General features: G+C 44.5%; 1 protein-coding gene across 1 annotated transcript in view; it reads right to left on the bottom strand.

Annotated features, from left to right (window-relative positions):
* Positions 1–227: 227 nt before the first annotated feature.
* The window catches only part of LOC137617140 (protein phosphatase 1L), a 133,982-nt gene continuing 109,791 nt past the window's right edge, over positions 228–24,418 (bottom strand). Inside the window, exon 5 of the mRNA XM_068346995.1 lies at positions 228–1,376. Coding sequence (XP_068203096.1) covers positions 1,185–1,376 — 192 coding nt within the window. The 3' untranslated portion in view covers positions 228–1,184. The remainder of the gene's footprint in view (positions 1,377–24,418) is intronic.

Below are 24,418 nucleotides of genomic sequence, written 5' to 3'. Positions count from 1 at the left end.
ACACTACTAGAAGATTTTTTAGTTTTCTACATTTTTCAAAATGAATACATTTTTTGCACACATTACAAGATTTATGTTAATTGAGAATCTTCCTCGGATATACGAGTGTAAAATATTTAAACAAATTTACCCACCTTATGTGATCTTCCACAAAATACGAGTGCTCTATTTCTACGCCTTCTCTTGAAAACGGACGGTTAAAGCTTACCCTATATAAAAGAATCCAATTTCATAATTACCTAAATCATCTTGCAAGAAAATACTGAACTTAAAATACGGGCATCCAAGATTAACTTTACTTGCTACATACATATTATGTTGTGAAACACAGAAAGGCAAGACAGCCCTTGCAATTATCTTTTTTCTAAGATGTCGGGGTTCTGTAACAGCTCCTATGATGAAAGGGTCACTTGAGTGAAATATGCAAGGTCCTACATCACATTTGAGATCATTAATGGGGAGTTTTATTTTAGTGAAGCTAGGGATGTTAGCCATGGCAGTTTGGGAGAAAAAACACTTCCTAGGTTTGTACTACATTTATATCACTGCAGATGTTATTTTATTTCCAATGACTCGCCAAGATTTTTCAGGTTCTTAATTCAATTTATTTGATCTAGAAATGATCAAAATAATTCAGAAATTCCTTAATTATGCAGAGGGGAATTCAGCGTTATGACGCTTCATCTGTGGTGGATAAAGGGGGAGGGTGGGCTGTGGCACCCTAGCAGTACCAGCCGAACTTGTTTCAGTCCCTTGTCAGGCTGGGAGGAACGTAGAGAGGAGAGGTCCCCTTTTTTTTCATTTGTTTGATGTCTGCTACCCCTAAAAATTGTGGGATGTGCCTTGGTATATGTATGTACGTATTTTGACCTTTATAGGATTTGACAATTTTGCTGAACAATTGTTTCCCAAATATGTACTGTATTCATAACATAACCTAATCATAACAATGATGCAATCAAGAAAAAAATTAGTGATACAGTTTAATAAAATTCCTATAAAGCCCAGTAACACTAATTAGAGCAATTGTAAGAGTATTTGCTTGACCTGCGGAACGTATTACATATGAAGCTACTAAAATTAGAGGATGTCAAGCATTTCTTAGAGGAGGGGATTGTCAGTCAACACTGGAGATATATTTGCCTCTTTCAGGAAAACTGTACAAATCTATGAAAAAAAAAAATTTACAGTCCTAACTTTTCTATATTTAGAATAGCAACAGTTATATTATCTTGTGATCCTCTATAGTATGCATGTAGTACTAAAGACTTGGCCCCGTAATCTGGCTCGTGAATGTGTTCACGCACGTATGCCACGGCTTCTTCGTTCGTTAACACGTCCCAAAGCCCGTCTGTTGCTAGAATTACAAAGTGTGCCTGTAAAAGGAACATTAGAGAATCAAATGAGTAGTGAGTGTTTACGTAGTATATTCATTGCTCTTTGTGCCTTACAACTCTGTTATAAATTGTCATTACAATACAATACTGTATCATGTTGTTGAATCAAATCAGGAAAATGAAATTAAATATTCAAGGGCCTGGTATACTCAATTGAGGTCAATCTGAATTTCAAATTAACAGTCCCCTTTACATTTGTTATCTCCGCAAGAATATTAACTCAAAAGAAGCCACCTTCTTTGACATACAGGAAATTTTAAATATTTAACTTAGCCGGTGAATATATAATAGCTGCAACTCTGCGGCTCGACAGACAACATACTCAAAAAAACTCGCGAGCGATCGCTATGCAGGTTGCGGGTGTGCCCACCAGCGCCAACTGTCGGCCAGATACCACTCTTGTATGTAAACAAAACCTTCAATTCTTCTCTGTCGACGTTGACGACAAGACGTATTTATACTCGCTGTAGAACCTGGAGTTTTCCCATCATATTTGGTGAAGTACTTTATTTTGGTTTGAGCTTTCGCAGTACAGGTGTTTTTTCCTCAACATAAACTCTTGAACTCTTTATTGAATCGGATTTTTTGTTGATGACTTGGATTGTTTTTGGAATTTTCTTTGACTAATTCAAAATGGCTGACCCTTCTCAAGTACCTAGATTTCGTAAGTGTAATGCTAGGGACTGTAATAGGCGTCTTCCAAAGGCTTCTCTCGACCCTCATACTGTTTGTTCCAATTGTTGGGGTAAAACCTGTCAATTGGGAGATCGGTGTGAGGAATGCGTGGGCCTTTCGGAATTCGATTGGATCGAATATGATAAGTATACACGCAGACTAGAGAGAGATAGGGTAAGGAGAAGTTCATCTAGGTCCGTAGATTTTTCCTCTCCACATGCCCCTGAACCTAATCCTTCCCCTGTAGTGGTTGTTCCTACCCCCCTTCTAGCACTCAGGAACCGTCTATGCAAGACATGTTACGTGCTATTCGTGCCTTGGGGGAGAGAGTTGAAGCGTTAGCAAGTGACCGTATTCAACTCATGGCTGACGTGAAGGAACTTAAGTGCCATAGTGCCACGGCGGAAAGTGGGAAAGTGATTAGTGCGCAAAGTGTTGTGAACAGTGTTGCGACCGAGGGTTCGTCTGTTCATGCCTGTCGTTCACCTAGTCCGGGACCTCTTGCAAGCTCCCAAGTCCAGGGGAGAAGCAATGTCGTACGACTTATGGGTTCGAGAGGCCTTGATCAGCGAACAGACGTTCCCTCTATGGTATCAGGCGTATCTCGTCAAGATCGCCCCTACCATAAGACGAGAGAGCCCATTTTTACCTCGTTTTCCGAGGGCGTTTCACGCAAGAAACCATGGAGCAAGGTTTCTTGGCCTCTGAAACGCAAGTCGGTCCCCTCAGGACAGGTCTAACGTCCTAGATGTAGTCATTGGGACAGTTCGGACCCGTTGCTGTCATCGGATGACTGCTCGCCGCCTAAGCAATGCAAAGTTGTGCCGTCTCAGACGCTAACCCCGTCTGTTACCGCACCCGTTACCGTAGACCCTAAATGGGTTATACTGCAGGACATGCAGTCTAAGCTTGCGTCCCTTATGGAAAACTACAACGCAGAGAAGGTTTCCGTTGAACCTAGCCGTTTATCTCATGGAGATCCTGGCCTTCAGCCACCCAAGCGTTCTGTTGTGCGTCCTGTTGACGTTGGTGTAGCCACCTCACGTCAACCAGTTGGGGTTGTACCACACCCGATGCGGTCTCGTGTGGATTTTCAGCCACATGTGGACGTTAGGCAACTCGCTGATGCGCCTGGTGACGTTCAGGACGTTCGCCAACCATCAGAGTTGACTTGTTTTGACGCGGTGCGTCAACCTCCGCAACCTAGAGTTGTTTTGACTGCACAACCCAGGCGGTCTAAGCAGTCTCGGGTGGACGCTGCGAGTCCTCACGCACCTGTTGTTGTTGACAGTTCCCAGACTGTTCAGCAGTTTCAGGACGCTGCGTCCTGCTCCGCCACTTATGCACCAGTGCGGGCGGACGCTGCGTGTCAAGCATTGCCAACCCCTTTGCTTGTTTCTCATCAGTTGTCAGATGAGGAACTTTCGGATGAGGACGTTGCTGACCCTCAGCCTGAGGATCATCCTTCAGATATTGATGAGCCTAGAGCAGTTCCGCCATCTATGGACTTTAAAAAAGTCATGCTCATTTTTAAAGAGTTGTTTCCTGAACACTTTGTCTCTGTGGCTCCTCGTTCGCCGCCGTCTGAGTTTGTTTTAGGCGTACCTGCTGCCATGCCAGCCTTTACAAAACTCGTTCTCTCTCGCTCATCCAAGAGAGCTTTACGGCTGTTAGGCGATTGGTTGGAAACCAAGAGGAGTTTAGGGAAGACAGCCTTTGCTTTCCCCCATCTAAACTCTCGTCTAGATCGAGCGTCTGGTATGCCACGGGAGAAGTTCTCGGCTTGGGAGTTCCTGCCTCTGCCCAGGGCGACTTCTCAAGTCTTGTAGACTCTCCCCGCCGCCTAGCCATGAGACGCTCGAAGATTAGTTGGTCATCCTCAGACCTGGACCATCTACTTAAAGGCATCTTTAGGGCTTTTGAAGTTTTCAACTTCCTTGACTGGTGTTTGGGAGCCTTGAGTAGGAAAATCTCATCAGCCGATAGAGATGTCTCCTTACTCATTATGTCCTGCATGGATAAGGCCATCCGATGAGCTCTCCTCCTCGTTTACGTCAGGAGTCCTAAAGAAATGAGAGTCTCTGTGCTCTTTTCTGTCAGCAGGAGTGACGCCCTGTCAACGATCTGAGCTACTCTTTGCCCCGTTGTCTAAGTTCTTGTTTCCTGAACTTTTAGTTAAGGAAATAGCGTTGTCTCTAGTGCAGAAGGACACCCATGACTTGGTTGCGTCCTCAGCTCGCAAAGGGACCCCTTCGTCTGCCTTGTCTGCTAGACCTAGGATAGACACTCCAGCGTCCAGGTTTATTCCGCCCTTTCGTGGCAGAGCCCCCAGCAGGGGAAGTACTCGTGCCGAAGGGAAGAGAGGAAAGAGGAAAGGAGCCAAGTCCTCGTGTGGCAGAGTCTGACTGCCCGCAGCTTCAGACAGCAGTAGGTGCCAGACTCAAGAACTTCTGGCAAGCCTGGGAGAAGAGAGGCGCAGATCAACAGTCTGTGAAGTTGCTCAGAGAGGGGTACAAAATCCCATTTGTACGCAAACCTCCTCTAGCGACGTCCCCCATCGATCTCTCTCCCAGGTACCGAGAGGAAGCAAAGAGACAAGCCCTGAAACTAGAAGTGTCTCTTTTGCTAGAGAAGGGAGCGGTGGTCAAAGTCTCGGACCTTCAATCACCGGGGTTTTACAACCGTCTCTTCCTAGTACCGAAGAAGACAGGAGGTAGGAGACCGGTGCTAGAAGGCAGTGCTCTGAATGTCTTTGTCACAAAGAAAAAGTTCACCATGGAGACCACGAAGTCAGTCTTAGCAGCGGTCAGAAAGGGAGACTGGATGGTCTCTCTCGACCTAAGAGACGCTTACTTCCACATCCCCATTCACTCAGATTCCCAACCTTTTCTGAGATTTGTGTTCGACAATGTGGTGTACCAGTTTCGGGCCCTGTGCTTTGGCCTAAGTCCTGCTCCTCTCGTGTTTACGAGGCTTATGAGGAATGTGGCAAAATTCCTCCATTTATCGGGTATCCGAGCCTCCCTTTATTTGGACGACTGGCTTCTCAGAGCCTCGTCCAGTCATCGCTGTCTGAAGGATCTCAATTGGACTTTAGATCTGACCAAGGAATTGGGACTTCTGGTCAACTTGGAAAAGTCCCAGCTGATCCCATCCCAAACTATTCTGTATTTAGGGATGGAGATTCGCAGTCCAGTTTTTCGGGCTTTTCCGTCGGCCCCCAGAATAGATCAAGCCCTGCTCGTAATCCAAAGGATGTTGAAGAGAGAACGTTGCTCAGTCAGGAATTGGATGAGTCTAGTAGGAACTCTATCATCCCTGGAGCAGTTTGTATTGCTAGGAAGGCTACACCTCCGACCTCTACAATTCCATCTAGCTTTTCACTGGAAAAAGGACAAGACGCTAGAGGCGGTCTCGATCCCGATTTCCGAAACAGTAAAGACTTGCCTGAATTGGTGGAAAGACAATATCAGTCTACAAGAGGGACTTCCCCTAGCAGTTCAGAAACCAAACCACGTTCTCTTCTCAGACGCATCGGATTTGGGTTGGGGAGCGACACTGGACGGTCGGGAATGTTCAGGTCTGTGGACCTCAAGTCAGAGGAGCATGCATATCAACGGCAAGGAGCTTTTGGCAGTTCACCTGGCCTTGATGAGCTTCGAGAGTCTCCTTCGAGACAAAGTGGTGGAGGTCAACTCGGACAACACCACAGCCTTGGCGTACATTTCCAAACAAGGAGGTACCCACTCCCTGACACTGTACGAGATCGCAAGGGACCTGCTCATCTGGTCAAGAGATCGAGGCATCTCCCTGGTAACGAGGTTTATCCAGGGCGACTTGAACGTTCTAGCAGATTGTCTCAGTCGGAAAGGTCAGGTAATTCCAACCGAATGGACCCTCCACAAGGATGTGTGCAAGAGGCTTTGGGCGACTTGGGGTCAACCCACCATAGACCTCTTTGCAACCTCGATGACCAAGAGGCTTCCAATCTATTGCTCTCCAGTCCCAGACCCAGCAGCAATACATATAGATGCCTTTCTCCTAGATTGGTCTCACCTAGACCTATACGCATTCCCACCATTCAAGATTGTCAACAAGGTACTGCAGAAATTCGCCTCTCACGAAGGGACAAGGTTGACGTTAGTTGCTCCCCTCTGGCCCGCGAGAGAATGGTTCACCGAGGTACTTCGATGGCTGGTAGACTTTCCAAGAAGTCTTCCTCTAAGAGTAGACCTATTACGTCAGCCACACGTAAAGAAGGTACACCAAAGCCTCCACGCTCTTCGTCTGACTGCCTTCAGACTATCGAAAGACTCTCGAGAGCTAGAGGCTTTTCGAAGGAGGCAGCCAGTGCGATTGCAAGAGCGAGGAGAGCTTCTACCATTAGAGTTTACCAATCGAAGTGGGAAATCTTCCGAGACTGGTGCAAGTCAGTATCTGTATCCTCGTCCAGTACCTCTGTAGCCCAAATCGCTGATTTTCTCTTATACCTGAGAAGAGTTCGCTCCCTTTCAGCTCCCACGATCAAGGGCTACAGGAGCATGTTGGCTTCGGTCTTCCGGCATAGAGGCTTAGATCTTTCCAACAATAAAGATCTACAAGATCTCCTTAAGTCTTTTGAGACCTCTAAGGAACGTCGTTTGGCTACACCTGGATGGAATTTAGACGTGGTCCTAAGATTCCTCATGTCAGACAGGTTTGAGCCTTTACATTCAGCCTCCCTGAAGGATCTCACTCTTAAGACTCTTTTCCTGGTGTGCTTGGCCTCGGCTAAAAGAGTCAGTGAGCTTCATGCCTTCAGCAAGAACATCGGTTTTTCGACAGAAAAAGCCACTTGTTCTCTTCAACTTGGTTTACTAGCCAAAAATGAGCTACCTTCTCGTCCTTGGCCTAAATCTTTTGATATTCCTAGCTTATCAGAGATCGTAGGCAACGAATTAGAGAGAGTATTATGCCCCGTTAGAGCTCTTAAGTTCTATTTAGCTCGTACTAAGCCTTTACGAGGTAAATCTGAAGCGTTATGGTGTTCGGTTAAGAAACCATCCTTACCTATGTCAAAGAATGCTTTGTCATATTTTATCAGATTGTTAATACGAGAAGCCCATTCACACTTGAGTGAGGAAGACCGATCTTTGCTTAAGGTTAAGACGCACGAGATTAGAGCTATAGCAACTTCCGTGGCCTTCAAGCAAAATAGATCTTTGCAAAGTATCATGGACGCGACCTTTTGGAGAAGCAAGTCAGTGTTCGCGTCATTTTACTTGAAAGATGTCCAGACTCTTTACGAGAACTGCTACACACTGGGTCCATTCGTAGCAGCGAGTGCAGTAGTGGGCGAGGGCTCAACCACTACACTTCCCTAATTCCATATCCTTTTAATCTGTCTCTTGAAATGTTTTTAATATTGTTTTTATGGGTTGTTCGGAAGGCTAAGAAGCCTTTCGCATCCTGGTTGATTTGGGGGGTGGTCAAAGTCATTTCTTGAGAGCGCCCAGATTAGGGGTTTGATGAGGTCCTGTTGTATGGGTTGCAGCCCTTGATACTTCAGCTCCTGGGAGTCTGTCAGCATCCTAAGAGGATCGCTGGGCTCCGTGAGGAAGACAGACTTACAAGGCAGAGTAATCGTCTAAGTCAACTTCCTTACCAGGTACCTATATATTTTGGTTTTGTTATATTGATAACTGTCAAAATGAAAAAACTCTTAGCTTATACGCTGTAAACTTAATTAACTCTGGTCTCTACCCACCGCCTTGGGTGTCAATCAGCTATTATATATTCACCGGCTAAGTTAAATATTTATAAATGATATTTTAATTATAAAATAAATTTTTGAATATACTTACCCGGTGAATATATAAATTAAATGACCCTCCCTTCCTCCCCAATAGAGACGCAGCGGGACGAGAAGAATTGAAGGTTTTGTTTACATACAAGAGTGGTATCTGGCCGACAGTTGGCGCTGGTGGGCACACCCGCAACCTGCATAGCGATCGCTCGCGAGTTTTTTTGAGTATGTTGTCTGTCGAGCCGCAGAGTTGCAGCTATTATATATTCACCGGGTAAGTATATTCAAAAATTTATTTTATAATTAAAATATCATTTTTCAAAAATACTTGCGAGGTACTGTATTCTGGTTTCGATGTACGTTAGTGCTACACTTAAAAATATTTATTAAAGAAATCCTTTCAAGCCAACTATGTATACATAGATAACCTCGTAAGACTAATTCCTTATTAATGCTCCAAGTAACAGTACTATGCTACTATCATTTGATTATGTTATCATATATTATACAGTATGTAATGAAAAACCTAAGGAAAATAAAACATGAAGTTTTACTAAGTGATTCATAAAATAAACACAAAACCTTAAAATAAGCTAAATGAACATAATCCATTAACTTACGAGTTCAGAAATTTTTTAAGTAATTTGTATTTTTCCTAACAATACAAACAAGGCAGTTAAAACTTATCATAAGGTGTAAACAACCGACGGGTAGTTTACCTAAAAACTCGCTTAGAAGGCAGCTGGCGGGAAAATTTGAGTAAAGGACTCGGGTTTGAGTTGCCAGGAAAAATGAAATATACTTCAAAATTTGTGATTTGTTCCTAAGCTAATACAAATCATTGTTCTTTGCTATAGAAGACACATCCTTAGATGGGAGGAAATCTTTGTTGCAATTGGCTGGAAACTTGAGACTCGTGTCGAGCATCAGAGATGCTGAAGAGTGAGGGTGCCCTACACCTTGTGAACCAGGAAACTTGTGGGTATCATAACCCGTCCCTTGGAGGGTTTATACTTGAGCTAGAATCCTCTGAGCTGTAACCTAGCAAATAAAGAAAAATAGGTTTGACGAAGCTATTCCCAAAAGCCAAATTATGGATTATTCTGTGTGCCTCAGTACATCACACTCCCTGGATTATTCTGTGTGCCTCAGTACATCACACTCCCGCTCGTAAAAAGTGTAAGTGATCTTACCTAACTTCAGATCAGGTCCAGCTGGTGAGATATTCGAAGTTGTGCCCCCAAGAGAGGGTAGGGCTGAAAGGAATGAAAAGGCAGTCATTCTTCATTTTCATCCCAGACCACTCCTAACCTCAGTCCTCAATATGCAGTTACTGGTCTTGTAAGAGGAGCTGAGGGAGCTAGATTACCTGCTGTGCGGAAACTACACGCCCCAGAGAGAACATAGCCATGGACTTGTGCGTCGCATCCCGCTGGTAATTGGTGGTAAAGGTCATCTGGCATTTACAGACACCTGCTTGGTGAACCTCTGACACAGATGTTTCTTTTGAAAGCTAGAGAGGTGCTTACACCTCTGACATCATGGGTTTTCACTCAAACCCCTTCTGAAGGAGGGGATGACAAGGTTCATGAGATGACTTCTCTCAGCCACAAACATATGGTGTTCTTTGAAATCTTCTTTGTCCTCCCTGTACTAATGAATACTAATGAAGAGGTGCCTGGCTGTCCTAGTATACTTGAGGTAGCATCTCAGCAACCTTACAGGATATAGTAACAGCTGATCAGGATCTTCAGCTGAAAAGTTAAAAACCTGGAGTTGGTAACAACGGGTCCTGGGTCTTCCCTATGAACTCAGGGATGGAGAGACCTTCCTCCACCCTCTTGAACGGGTGATGTTTAATGCGAGTACATGCAGACCACTGACCTGCATAGCCAAAGCTAATGCAAGCAGGAACACCATCTTCAGGGTAAGGTCCCTGTCTGAAGCACGCCTCAACGGTTTGTAACGTGAACTCTTCAAAGAATGTTCAAATCTTTACAACGTTCCCAGATAGGGAACTCGCCTCAACTGGAGGGCAGATCTGCTCAAAACTCGGCATATGAGCTTGGAGAGTTTCTCCTTCCAAGAAATATCTACCCTCTTTTGTTTTAAGACTTGGCTCAAAGCTGAGTGGTAACATTTTACCACTGAAATGGAGCACAGGTGAGGAAGCTCTCTCGGAGTCACTGTTAGCAGAAGAATGTCTTGTCTGTGTACCATTCCATGTGTGGTCACTTCGGAGCTATTAAGAGTTAGGCGCACATCCAGGGTTGCTATAACCCAGTTCAGGACTCTTTAGTAGGCAGAAAAGCATTAGTGTCGAAGCCATCCCACAGATGCTGGAACTTATCCACGAACAATGCTGCTAGATCTGGCAATGGAGAGCAATAAACTGGAAGTTTGTGGTTTGGAGCCATAGCAAACAGATCGATCATTGGAGAACCCCACAAACTCATGATCTCCATCGCTATCTGTTGACGTAAAGACCATTTGACCACAATGATTTGCGTCCTGGTTAGTTTGTCTGCCACCACATTTTTCTTGCCTGGGATGAAATAGGCCCAGAGAGATTGCATTAGCTTCCGCCTAATCGAGGGTCCCTGCTGCTAACTGACACAGTTGGTGAGACATTATTCTTCCTTGTTTGGAGATGGACACTACTAAGGTGTTGTCGCACATCAACACCAACAGGTGTCCTTCGAGACGAGCGCAATTCTTGAAGGGGTAACCATACTGCCTTCAGTTCCAAAATGTTATAAGAAAGTCCTGAACTTACAAACTTAATAGGGTCCAAGAAGCTGTTTTGTTATTGGCTTAGGGTAGGCTTCACCTAACTCACATGCCTACAATTTTCAGCTACAAAAGTCAACAAATAGTACTGTTTCATATTGCAAATGTTGCCTTGCTTAGTGCATTAAATTATATAATGTTTAATTACAGTATTTCATTATGAGCTTTTGATACAATATCTGAGATTTATGATTTCAGTTAGATTTGTTTGTATCTCCAAATGTTTGTAGGTTGAGGAACTTTCGTGCTTCTGGGGGTCTTCCTTAGACCAGGTTCCTGATATCATGCTTTGCCAAAGGTGTGTTCCCTATCCTTCCCTGGTATGCGTCTAAGAACAGATGAACTCCGGAGGGGGTGTCAATAGCAACCATCCCCTTCAAAGGTTTACCTCTTTTAACCACCACAAAAGATCCTTCCTGGAGTTTGTACCAATGTGTATTAGTGAGAGAGGATCATCTTGATGCTGGGACCATGACGTCTTCAGCTCCCACTGCACAGTCAACAAACGAAGTCTGCCTCTAGGAACTAAACGTTCCAAAGATGTTAGGTGGCCGAGAAGAACATGCCGCTGATGAACTAGCAAAAAAAAAAAAAAAAACTGATGCAGAAGGGGCAAGCTGCCTTCTGCAGACAAGAAATCCAGCCTTGAGAGGATAACACTTTTCCTTGAACTGTATCTATTTCCATCCCCAGATACACTAGCGTCTGTGTGGGGATGAGGACAGATTTCTTTTAGTTTACCAAGACCCCATGGCCTTGGCAAAACACAAGAACCCTGTCTCGAAGGATGAGAAGGCTTTCCTTTGACTCTGCTAAGATCAACCAGTCGTCCAGGTAGCGGAGAGGCCGAATCCTGTTGCACGCACCCAGGATGACACCAGCTTGAAGTCCCTTGTGAAAACCTGCAGTGCATTCAAAAGGCTGGAACAGAACACTCTGAACTGTTATACATGCCCGTGGACGACCATTCGAAAGGTACTTCCTGGAAGATGGGTAAACTGATATCTGACAATATGCGCCATTCAGATCTAAATTCATCTTGAAGTCCTGAATGACTGTGGATGCCATTTCTATTTTGAATGGGGTCTGCTGGACGTAGTTATTCAGGGCTGAAAGGTTGATCACTTGTCTCCAGATGCCTTCTTTACAAGAGTCAACTGTAATACTGAGAGACTCGTCCATGACCCCTTGGAGAAAGTTCTTCCCTAACATGGCACAGACTTCTTGTTGAAGGGTGAGATCTTATGCCGATCCCAGGCGATAGGATGACATGTCGCCGGAAGAGGAATCAGAGGAGGTAACCTGAATGCAAAGTCTGAACTATCCAGCTTTCTGCTCTGTGGAACTACCACCTCCTCTAATTCCTTTGTAGGCATGGCCCCATTGGTGGTAAGGTGGGGAGAATACCTATCCTAGCAAAGGAATTTTACTCTCCCCTTTCCTCTGCCTGTGTTAAGTCCTTGGTTCTGTCAGGTGGGGAAAACCGAGATGGCTTTTAAGGATGGCTTGCAGTGGTTGCAATCCTTCTCTCTGCAATGTTTTGCAGGGGTGTGATGACTGGCCTGCTGGTTTAGACGGCCATGACAAGGACGGTTGCGGCTGGTGAAAGGTCACAGGCCTCAGCATAAAAGAGTCCTGTATAGTATCTCCTTCCACCATATGTCGGTGGTTACTGCAACTTCTGCTAAGGGTAACAGAAAATGATAAATTTGGGAATGATTTGTATTTTTCCTAATTATATAAACCTTGAGCTCTTTACAGAGGATGTTATTTCAGCAAAAGCTGAAACTAGCCAAAAGACTTTAGTAAGGTACAGTAACTACCCACCGCTAATTAGCAAGGGGGGTTAAACAAGCCACGCTGCTCGCACACACTGGTGAAAAGCCGTCACTCTTTTATTGAGGGTAGGACTTGTAGGGGATTAGGTGATAGCAGGACAGATATGTAAAGAGCTCAAGGTTTGTATTATTATTATTATTATTAAATGCTAAGCTACAACCCTAGTTGGAAAAGCAGGATGCTATAAGCCCAGGGGCCCCAACAGGGAAAATAGCTCTGTGAGGAAAGGAAACAAGGAAAAATAAAATATTTTAAGAATAGTAACAATATTAAAATAAATATTTCCTATATAAACAATAAAAACTTCATCAAAACAAGAGAAAGAGAAACTAGATAGAACAGTGTGCCTGAGTGTACCCTCAAGCAAGAGAACTCTAACCCAAGACAGTGGAAGGCCATGGTACAGAGGCTATAACACTACCCAAGACAAGAGAACAATGGTTTGATTTTGGAGTGTCCTTCTCCTAGAAGAGCTGCTTACCATAGCTAAAGAGTCTCTTCTACCCTTACCAAGAGGAAAGTAGCCACTGAACAATTACAGTGTAGTGGTTAACCCCTTGGGTGAAGAAGAATTGTTTGGTAATCTCAGTGTTGTCAGGTGTATGAGGACACAGGAGAATGTGGATAGAATAGGCCAGACTATTCGGTGTCTGTGTAGGCAAAGGGAAAGAACTGTAACCAGAGAAGGATCCAATATGGTACTGTCTGGCCAGTCAAAGGACCCCTTAACTCCCTAGTGGTAGTATCTCAATGGGTGGCTGGTGCCCTGGCCAACCTACTGTACTACCTACTATATTTAGAAAAAATACAAATTATTTCAAAATTTGTCATTTGTTCAAACACCTAATACAAACCATTTTGCATTTACAATGGAGATAACACCTAAGCCCCTTCGCGAGGCACAGTAACCGTTTATCTGGGTCATTCGTTACAAAACAGACTCCTAATCCAGAAGGGCCCAAATCTAGGATCTGCTACAGCGGGATTTAGAGTCTTGACAAAGAACTCAACAAAGCTGAGACTTACCTGTTCCCATTCCCTTGAATGGGAGACGTTGTAAGGAAGACCATGCAACACGCTGACTCTCTTGGCATAGGCGAGAGCGAGAAGGAAGGCCATCTCAAGTGCCAAGTCACAGCAGTTCATAAGGCCCTCCTTTCAGGGATCGTAGTACACGAACAATTCAGTTGAAGAGGAAATGTTAGTTCCGTTTAGTCAAAAGACAAGGTTCAAGGCTGTGCGGTAACCTTTCACTGCCAAGACCGAGCAGAGTTTTTTCTCCTGAAGGTATAACAAGAACTATCACTGGGAAAGTGGCGTCGAGAGGAGTGATACCCCTTCCACGACACAAACCACAAAAGATTGCCCACTTCACCTGGTAGACAGTGGAGGACATCTTTTTCGCAGCTGCGCACGAAAAGCCTTTCTTGGAGAGGAGATGTTGGATAACCTCCAGGTATAAAGTCATAGCAATGCTACAGCTTTGTGGTAAATCTTTACATGTGGTTGTTTGAGTAGGTCAGGAAGTGGAGGGAGCTCCCTCAGCACCTCTGTGAGCAGATGTAGAAGGTCCGTTACCATTCCGCATGTTGCCACATCAGAGCTATGACGGTCTTTCCGGGGGAGGAGAGAGAAGATCTACTCCCATGAGGAGGTTGGTATCTGATACCCATCCCCTCAGGTCTCTCCTTTACTCGTGTCCCACTGGAACCCGAAGGTTAGAGGAGTCCTTGTGCTGAGACCAAAAGGTCTTCAGCTGCCACTGGAGAGACCATACACAAAGACGGCCATTGGTTACTACTGTAGATGCTCCTAGGAAGTCAGGTGGCCTAACAGGCAAAGCCACCAATGGGCCAGTATGAAGTCTTGCAACAGATAGGGGAGTAGAAGTGCTGACAGCTTTAATCTCTATATTCTGCTTTTGGACAGAAAGACTTTGCCTAGTTGGATGTCTATATGCATCCGAGGTACAATATACCAATTTTCGCGATAGTTGCAGAAAGGACTTCTCGTAATATACCACAATTCCTATATCATGGCAAAACGCAAGAGGCCTGTCTGGGTGCTGGAGAAGAGTCATTACAGAGTATGTCAAAATCAGCCAATCGTCTAGATATCTAAACAGACGAATGCCGTTCTTGTATGCCCAGGTTGACACTCAGGGGGAAAAATCCCTTGTGACCACTGTGGACAGGCCAAAACACAGCACCTTGAACTAGTATAATTGATCGCTTAGGATGACTCATGAAGTCCTTGGGTCTTACGGCCTGCCTGACCATGTCTGGCGTCTCCATCTTGAATGGAGTCTGCTGGATAAGCTTGTTCAGAAGAGAAGTCGATGACTGGTCTCCAGAGGCCTTCTCTACAGGAAAGAGTTGACTGTAGAAACCTGGAGACCCATCTAGCACCTCTTGGAGAACCACCTTCTCTAGCATGGTCTGGACTTTGACCTGAAGGACCTGTTCCTTTCGCGGATCCCCTCGCGTAGGAACGTGACATCACTGGATGACGAGTCAAAGGAGAGTGAGAGAGAGTGAACGAGACGTGGTATCCTTCTCAAAGGAGACTTTAGGCCAACTACCTCTGCCACCTGCTTTGTAAGCATCCTCCCACCAGTGGACAGGCAAGAGGAATGTCCCCCATAGCGGGAATGTCAACGTTTACTTCCTCTGCACCGTACTGCTTTGGCAGGAAAGGGCTTCTTGTTGGTCTGTCTAGGGGCATTCACACTCTTCTTGATGCTTAACCGGCAAAGGTCTCTGCACTGGTGGTGCCGAGGAGTATGGGTGACATGCCATTGCCCTGTGGAGAAGAAAGTCTTGACTTGCCTTCCTCCACCACTCAGCAACTGCATCGATGTCTTCCACATTGAAGAAGGAAGGACTCTGATTAGTAGAGGATATATTTTGATGATTTATTTCAAGTAAGAGAATTTACTCGAATGATTATTAAGTGTAGCAGTATTATTAGAAAGGGGGAATTTATAGATATATAGAGAATATTGTGAAAAAAAAACATCAAGAGATTTGTTTCTAATAAGTAAATAGGCAATATAGTGATAACTAGAGAAGAAACAAGTTTTTTACGTGATGTATGGTCACGTGGAGTTGTTGACAGTGAAGGGAATTGTCGAAGGGTAGCTGATTGGATTCATTATTATTGTTCAACAAAGGTGGTGGGTGCACTCTTTTATCTCTATTGGTTCGTATGTTGTGTGTTGACAAGCTGACATATGGAATAGAAAGTAAATATAATGTAAATTTATCAGTGGTAGCAGAGCGTGATTAGTCGTAAACCTAGGCTAGAATATTGATTGTGTTGGTTGACAGAATTCTTTGGTTAGGCTGGCACTATGGGAGACACTTGAGAGATAGACAGGAGTTGGAGGAAGGAATGTCCCAGGTTTTGTGGTAAACAGTCAGAATGCAAAGGTTGGTAAGGTCAGGTAGAAGATTAGTTGGTAGTATGTGGGGATGATATTAAATATCCAATTATAGAGATTAGCTTGAATTTGAAAGGAAAGTCTTTAAGAAGGAGAGAAGAGATAGATAACAAAAAACTGAAAGGTTCAGACGGTTCAAAGGTAATATTGAAGGAATTAGACGAGGCATATCTAAAGAACACAATAATGGATAACTATGGGCAGATGAAGAAGTACTTTAAAATAGTGAGAATCTGGTGAAAAGATGCGAGATTTCATAATTAGGTACGAGAACGTAGCTTCAGAATACAGTAAGGCTATAGGGAAACAGTTTGTTTGATGGAGAGGCTAAAGGTTTCCATGTTTTGGAACAGAAATATCACTGAGAATAAAAAAAAAAGATGGTGTTGGCTGCATGTGGCCAGGGGAACTTGAATATGATTCAGTGTCCAAGATATTGAAAAGAATACTTGAAGGATTAGGGAACAAGGAAGAGGAGAATTGGTGGGGATCTGAAAACTTTAATATGGGTAGAGGCAGAGACGGATAAGAGGGAGAGGTGGAAGAAATCCAATAAATAGAAAAGGGAAAGTAACATGGTATGCTGTATGTAGTTCAGAATGGCACTGGGCTAAAGATTGTCCTCAGAATTATCAGAAAGCAAATATATCAGAAAAATAGTTTGGCTGAAAATAAGACCAGTATTGTGGAAAATAAGCATAGGTTTAAACAAGTTAAGAGATAATGTAGAGGAGAAAATTTATGTAGGAGAAATTCAAGAGACAGATATGAACTCTTGGGGAGAGGTTGATGCTATTTTAGCTACTGGATTTAAAGGACACAAAAAAGGAATCAAACAAGGTCTTTAAGCTTGGTGAATCATCATATAAATCTAAAGGCGCAATGAATATTCCAGTTTTGTTAAAAGGGAAGAAATTTTATTTGAAGACTGAGAAATTTGCAAGGTGATATACCATGGTTAATTTGGAAGAAAACAATGAGTAGGATGGGCATGAGGATGAAGAGGGTTATTTACGAATACCAATTCTGAAGAGAGTGAAAGAGGAATTAATGTTGGAGGGACGGAAGGGACTAAGTAACAAGGAAATTAAGGAAGCAATTATGAAGTTACACTTACAGTTTGGACATGAAAGTGGGGAGAAGATTTGGAGATTAATAGAAGAGGCCAAGTGGAGTGATGATTTAAGAGGAGGAGAAAAGGAAGAACTTAAGAGGCTGATAACAGATTTAATTGCAACTTGCGAAATATGTAGGAAGCATAAAAAGAATCCAGGGAAACCTGTAGTAGGATTTTCTTGGAGTAGAATATTTAATTTAAATTTGGTTTTAGACATCGGAGAGACAGAAGAAAGGAAGTTCTTAGTTATTGTTGATATGGCCATCAGATACTGTCAAGCATACTGGATTAATGACAAAAGGCCGGAAACTATCATAAAAACGCTTACTGATAGGTGGTTCGCATTTTTTGAAGAACCATGTAAAATACTCCCTGATAATGGAGGTTCCAAAATGAAAAGAATGACTGAAATGTGGAATATAAATTTGTTGGCTACAGCAACAGAATCACCATAGAGCAATGGATTGTGCGAGAAAACTATTGAAATCCTTAAAGGAAATATGAGGAAGATGTGATTAATTTGAGATAGGTAGTATGTGCAAGATACTGTTTAGTAAATACTGGAGGTATTTCACCTAATAAGCTAGTTTATGGAGAAATCCTGCTTAACCAAATTTGGTCGGGGAAGAGACTTCAAATCTAGCTAATCGAGAGATAAGAACTGAAGTAAGGGTAATAAGGGATACATTGAATGCAGTACACAAGGCTAGAGAGGTTTTCATTAAAAATGAGTCTTCCAACAAACTAAATATTGCTTTAAATAAAAATATTAGAGAGCATAAACTTGAGGAAGCAGTAGTCGGAGATGTGTTTTATAAGAGAGAGGATGAAAAAGAATGGAGAGGGCCTGCTGAGGTAGTAGTAGGAGTGTCGGGTACAACAGGGTAGTTCATTGAGAGAGATAGCTAGGATACACATCACAAGAAATCAGGGTAAAGTAACAGAAGAAGAAAGGTTGTCAGAGGTTAATAGAAATAGGGATGATAGTATGAATGATGTAGGTGTACCAGAGAATGGTGTAACAAATACACAGGAGGCAGAAGTGATTATTGGGAATAAGAAGGTAGAGAATAGAGAGAGATGATAAGAAAGAAGAGGAAAATGTAGGTGAGGAAAACTTGACAGAAGAATTACCAAAGTTGAGAAAAGAGAACAGGGTTAGAGGAGTAAATAAAGACACTGGTCACATGGAGGAAAGGACAGTATTAAGTTTGGCTGGTGAAAGGTATAGTAAATACTGGGGAGATGCATACCATGTACAGGATTCTTCAACTGGTGACAAAGGGTGGATAAACCTGAGAGATTACAGGACTATTGAAGAAATTGGGATGAAGAGGTTTTGTTAGGTTTTGAAAATCAGCACGTGTTAGAGGCTAAGGAAAAGGAGTTACAGAGTTGGAGAGAAAACAGTGTATATGAAGAGGTGGAAGATACTGGGCAAAATGCTTTATCCATAAGGTGGAGTCACTGAGAAGTTAAAAGGATGTGAAAAGATATGTAAGGCCAGGTTGTTTGCTAGAGGCTTTGAAGATGAAATGCCAGACTGGGAAAAAGATGCTTCGACTTGTAATGCAGAACTGTTGAAATTATACTTGACAATCATAAAAAAATGGAATTGTTAGATGTGAAAACAGCATATTTGCAATGTTATCAAATACAGAGAAGTATACTTGAAACCACCGGTTGAAAGAGATTGGAGTGGTTTATGGACATTGAAGAAGACAGTTTATGGCTTGAAGGATGCTGTAAAAGCATGGCATTGTAAAGTAGTGAAAAAACTTGGGGGGAAAGAGAAGTAGACTGGAGCCAAACATACTTTATTCGAGGAAAGACACTAAATGGGTTGGTATATCATGCTCTCATATGGATGACTTTTGCTATGGGGGGAATAAATGATTCATGGAAGTGCTACTGAAGTAGCACTTGCGAGCAGCTCCCAATGAGAACTGCAAATTGCGAAACCAAGGTATTGCCTAGACCTTCGTCAGCGAGAAGAGCTCGCCTTCACACCTCATTTGGTGGATGGGTGCACGACAGCGAGCATGAATCTCTAGCTAGACCAGGGTCTACTTGCCGATGAACCAAAGCTGTGTGGCAAAGGAAGAGCACTTGCCAACCCTCCAGCAGAGTTGGTGAGCAGCCTTAAGTGGTCCAGCATTATTAGTCACAGAAGGATAGTGAGATCCTGTGTGCACAGAAGGAAGGGCGAGTTCTTTCCCCCAAAGGAAGGAAATCCCAGGCGCAGAACCCGTAGGTCCTGGCCTAACAAAAAGTGGCATGTTCTGTTGCTAGGTCCTATGGACACAGCAGCTTGGGGCCGGGACTGAACACATCGAAACCATCCCCATAGTCTTCCTCCAAAGGGCTGGAAGGAGGTAATGATGACTCGAGCACTCGTTTCTGAAACTCCAGCGGAGGTGACCAATAAGGACAGGCAGCTTTCACTCGTGAACGTGAGAGGTGCTCACCCCTGGATGGAGAATCTCGGCGTGTCATCCTCCGCATACAACCAACTTGCTGAGCGTACTCAGACTGAGGGAATGCATAGTAATCTGTGAGCTGATGAGACTGACCAAAGTCAGACTCTAGGTTCGCTGTGTTTGGTTCTCCAGACTGGTAACTCCAAGGAGTACTAGTCTGCACCTGCTCTTATTCATACACCTAAGTGGTATGAACAAAGAGTGGACAAGGATGAGCGGAGGTCGTTACAGTTAAGGGCACGAGACTCCGTCGGTGCATTACCTCCAGAGTTTCGGAGAGGAAGACCAAGGTCAACCTCAGAGGAGACGTGTGTGCTTCCTCTGTGCCCTTAACTGAATCATGTTCAGATGCCGTTCCTTTGAGGGGGGACCCGAAATCCCTAAGGAAGGCCAGAGTTGAAGAACATCGTCAACAGACAGACTCCCCTTCAGCAGAGGGCGGCACTGCTTTGGTACGGGAAGCGACAGCTTCTTCTAAGCCCAAGGATTGTCTGGGAGTCAAACGGCCATCACATTTACTCGATCGTCCCCCCCCCCCCTTAGGACTATGACAGAGCAGAATCAACATGGCAGGATTGAGCTGACGGAGAAAGGAGTCCTGGATTATTCCCCTTCGAGGAAGACCCCAAAGGAGAAAAATCCCTTTTGGACTTCTTCTGTCACCTACCAAACCTGACCCACTGGGAGGACGGCCACTCCTGACTCTCATTACAAGGTAAGTCTTGCTTACAAGAGTGACTTCTGCAGGAAGGGCATAGGGAATGGTGATTGGTGCCATTGCCACTCCCTTCACGATCAGGATAAACCCGCAAGGCAAGATCCACCAAAACCAAGCACACCTAAAAGAGAAAAAGTAGTCAAGTCAAAAGTCAGTTTGTATTGTTAACGGGAGAGACAGACGTCTGCACTCTACCGAGTCCACAGCAAAAGTGATGATCTATCACAGGTGAGTGGGTGAGCCGGGTGACTGGTATACCCCCATTCTAACCCCTTACCCTACTAACCAGCAGTGGGTGGTTAATACTTTGCTAAAGGTCTTATGGCTAGTTTTTAGCTTCCCTGAGAGTATATTTCCTATAAAGAGCAAAAGGTTTGTATTGCGTATTGGAACAATTACCGGTATGTTATATTAAACATTCAATTAACAGATAAGTTAAAAATAATAATAATTGCTAAAATGTTATTTTCATTAGTAAAATAAATTTTTGAATATACTTACCCGATAATCATGTAGCTGTCAACTCTGTTGCCGACAGAAATCTACGGTCGGGATACGCCAGCAATCGCTATACAGGTGGGGGTGAACACCACAGCGCCATCTGTGGTCAGGTACTCCAGTACTTCTTGTCAACACCACCTCAATTTTTTCCTCGGTCCACTGGTTCTCTATGGGGAGGAAGGGTGGGTCAATTAAATCATGATTATCGGGTAAGTATATTCAAAAATTTATTTTACTAATGAAAATAACATTTTTCAATATTAATCTTACCCGATAATCATGTAGCTGATTCACACCCAGGGTGGTGGGTGGAGACCAGCATACATGTTAACAAAGAAGCTAAGTATCCCGTATTTTATTTTATTAGTTATTCAAAAATAACATAAAATAAATAAGTACCTGGTAAGGAAGACGACTTGAACCATTACTCTGCCTTTATTAAGAACGTCTTCCTTACTGAGCGTAGCGGTCCTCTTAGGATGCTGAACGACTCTTAGGTGCTGAAGTATAAAGGGCTGCAACCCATACTAAAGGACCTCATCACAACCTTTGACCTCGGCGCTTCTCAAGAAAGAATTGACCACCCGCCAAATCAACAAGGATGTGGAAGGCTTCTTAGCCGACCGTACAACCCATAAAAAGTATTCAAGAGAAAGGTTAAAAAGGTTATGGGATTATGGGAATGTAGTGGCTGAGCCCCCGCCTACTACTGCATTCGTTGCTACGAATGGTCCCAGGGTGTAGCAGTTCCCGTAAAGAGACTGGACATCTTTGAGATAGAATGATGCGAACACTGACTTGCTTCTCCAATAGGTTGCATCCATAACACTCTGCAGAGAACGGTTCTGTTTGAGGGCCACTGAAGTAGCCACAGCTCTCACTTCATGTGTCCTTACCTTCAGCAAAGCAAGGTCTTCTTCCTTCTGATGAGAATGTGCTTCCCTAATCAGGAGCCTGAATAGGTAAGAAACTGAGTTCTTAGACCTTGGAAGAGAAGGCTTCTTGATAGCACACCATAAGGCTACTGATTGTCCTCGTAAAGGTTATGACCTTTTTAGATAGTACCTAAGAGCTCTAACTGGGCAAAGTACTCTCTCCAGTTCGTCCCCCACCAAGTTGGACAGGTTTGGGATCTCGAACGACTTAGGCCAAGGACGTGAAGGAAGCTCGTTTTAGCAAAAAACCGAGCTGCAAGGAACATGTAGCCGTTTCAGATGTGAAAACTATGTTCCTGCTGAAGGCGTGGATCTCACTTACTCTTTTAGCTGTTGTCAAGCACACGAGGAAAAGAGTTTTTAATGTGAGGTCCTTAAAAGAGGCTGATTGGAGAGGTTCAAATCTCGATGACATAAGGAACCTTAGGACCACGTCTAGATTCCAGCCTGGAGTGGACAACCGACGTTCCTTTGAGGTCTCAAAAGACCTAAGGAGGTCCTGTAGATCTTTGTTGGTGGAAAGATCCAAGCCTCTGTGGCGGAAAACCGCTGCCAACATACTTCTGTAACCCTTAATCGTAGGAGCTGAAAGGGATCTTACGTTCCTTAGATGTAACAGGAAGTCAGCAATCTGGGTTACAGTGGTACTGGATGACGAAACTGCATTGGCCTTGTACCAGCTTCGGAAGACTTCCCCTTGGACTGATAGACTCTGAGAGTGGATGTCCTCCTTGCTCTGGCAATCGCTCTGGCTGCCTCCTTCGAAAAGCCCCTAGCTCTTGAGAGTCTTTCGAAAGTCTGAAGGCAGTCAGACGAAGAGCGTGGAGGTTTGGATGTACCTTCTTTACGTGAGGTAGACGTAGAAGGTCCACTCCTAGAGGAAGAGTCCTGGGAATGTCGACCAGCCATTGCAGTACCTCTATGAACCATTCTCCCGCGGGCCAGAGCGGAGCCAACCAACGTCAGCCGTGTCCCTTTGCGAGAGGCGAACTTCTGAAGTACCCTGTTGGCAATCTTGAACGGCGGGAATGCATACAGGTCGAGATGGGACCAATCCAGCAGAAAAGCATCCACGTGAACTGCTGCTGGGTCTGGAATCGGAGAACAATACAACGGGAGTCTCTAGGTTATCGAGGTAGCGAACAGATCTATGGTTGGCTGACCCCACAGGGCCCAAAGTCTGCTGCAAATATTCTTGTGAAGGGTCCACTCTGTGGGGATGACCTGACCCTTCCGGCTGAGGCGATCTGCCATGACATTCATATCGCCCTAAATGAACCTCGTTACCAGCGTGAGCTTTCGATCTGTTAACCAGATGAGGAGGTCCCTTGCGATCTAGAACAACTTCCACGAATGAGTCCCTCCCTGCTTGGAGATGTAAGCCAAGGCTGTGGTGTTGTCAGAGTCCACCTCCACCACCTTGTTAAGCTGGAGGGACTAGAAGTTTATCAAGGCCAGATGAACCGCCAACAGCTCCTTGCAATAGATGTGAAGTGTCCTTAGCTCCTGATTCCATGTTCCCGAGCATTCCTGTCCGTCCAAAGTCGCACCCCAGCCCGTGTCTGAAGCGTCAGAGAAGAGACGGCGGTCGGGTTTCTGAACAGCCGAAGGTAGACTTCCTTGAGAAGAAAGCTGTTCTTTCACCACGTGAGAGTAGACCTCCTCTCTTCGGAAACAGGAACTGAGATCGTCTCTAGCGTCATGTCCTTTATCCAGTGAGCCGCTAGATGATACTGAAGGGGGCGGAGGTGGCGTCCCCCTAACTCGATGAACAGGGCCAGCGATGAAAGTGTCCCTGTTAGACTCATCCACTACCTGACTGAGCATCGGTTCCTTCTCAGCATGCTCTGGATGCAATCTAGGGCTTAATAGATCCTTGGGGCCGACGGAAAAGCCCGAAAAGCTCGACTCTGAAGATCCATACCCAGGTAGACAATGGTCTGGGATGGGACGAGCTTGGACTCCTCAAAATTGACCAGGAGGCCCAGTTCCTAGGTCAGATCCATAGTCCATCTGAGAATCTCCAGACAGCGACGACTTGTGGGAGCTCTTAAAAGCTAGTCGTCTGACGGAGCCGGACACAAGATCATGGTACTGCTGCACAGTCTGTGAACTGTCAACCATGGGGAAGCGAGGAAGTACCGCGACAACCCGAAGCTGTCTAGACTGTCTGGGTCGTACAGACAACTCCTTATCGGGTTGCTGAGGTTGCCGCACTGCGTCACAACAAGTCACTTCTGCTGGTTGTTGAACGTCTTCCCAGTGACACACTGACTCCGTAAACAAAAAATCCTCTAACAAGGACTAAGCTTGGACTACATGTCTTGCAACAAAGCTCAAGGTCTATGGGAGCAGGTGTGGTAACAGACGGGGTTAGCGACTGAAGTGGAACCATTACCCTCCCTGGAAGCATGTTATGCTTAAATAAAAGTCCATAGGAGGCTAAGCAGCTAAAGGCTCCTCTCCAAATGACAGAGTCCTCAAGGGAATATCAGAAGGAGGGAGAATAGCACTTTCTAATCTACAGGAACCATATCCGAGAAAAGCTAAGTTCTCTCAGTGAGGGTTTCACTGGTGCAAAAGCAGCAGACTAGAAGGCAACGTTATGAAACTGCTTGACAGTCTAGTGAGTTGGCAACAACCAAAGATGTGTGACTGAGGAGCATGCGGTAAGGTATGCAGAGCATGCTGTATGCAGAGCATGCTGTATGTAGAGCATGCTGTAAGGTAAGCAGAGCA

This window comes from Palaemon carinicauda, chromosome 23 (assembly GCF_036898095.1).
Source record: "Palaemon carinicauda isolate YSFRI2023 chromosome 23, ASM3689809v2, whole genome shotgun sequence".
In the NCBI taxonomy this organism is placed as follows: Eukaryota; Metazoa; Arthropoda; class Malacostraca; order Decapoda; family Palaemonidae; genus Palaemon; species Palaemon carinicauda.
The sequence above is the reverse complement of the archived record's forward strand: the minus strand, read 5'-3'. Positions and strand labels throughout refer to the sequence as shown.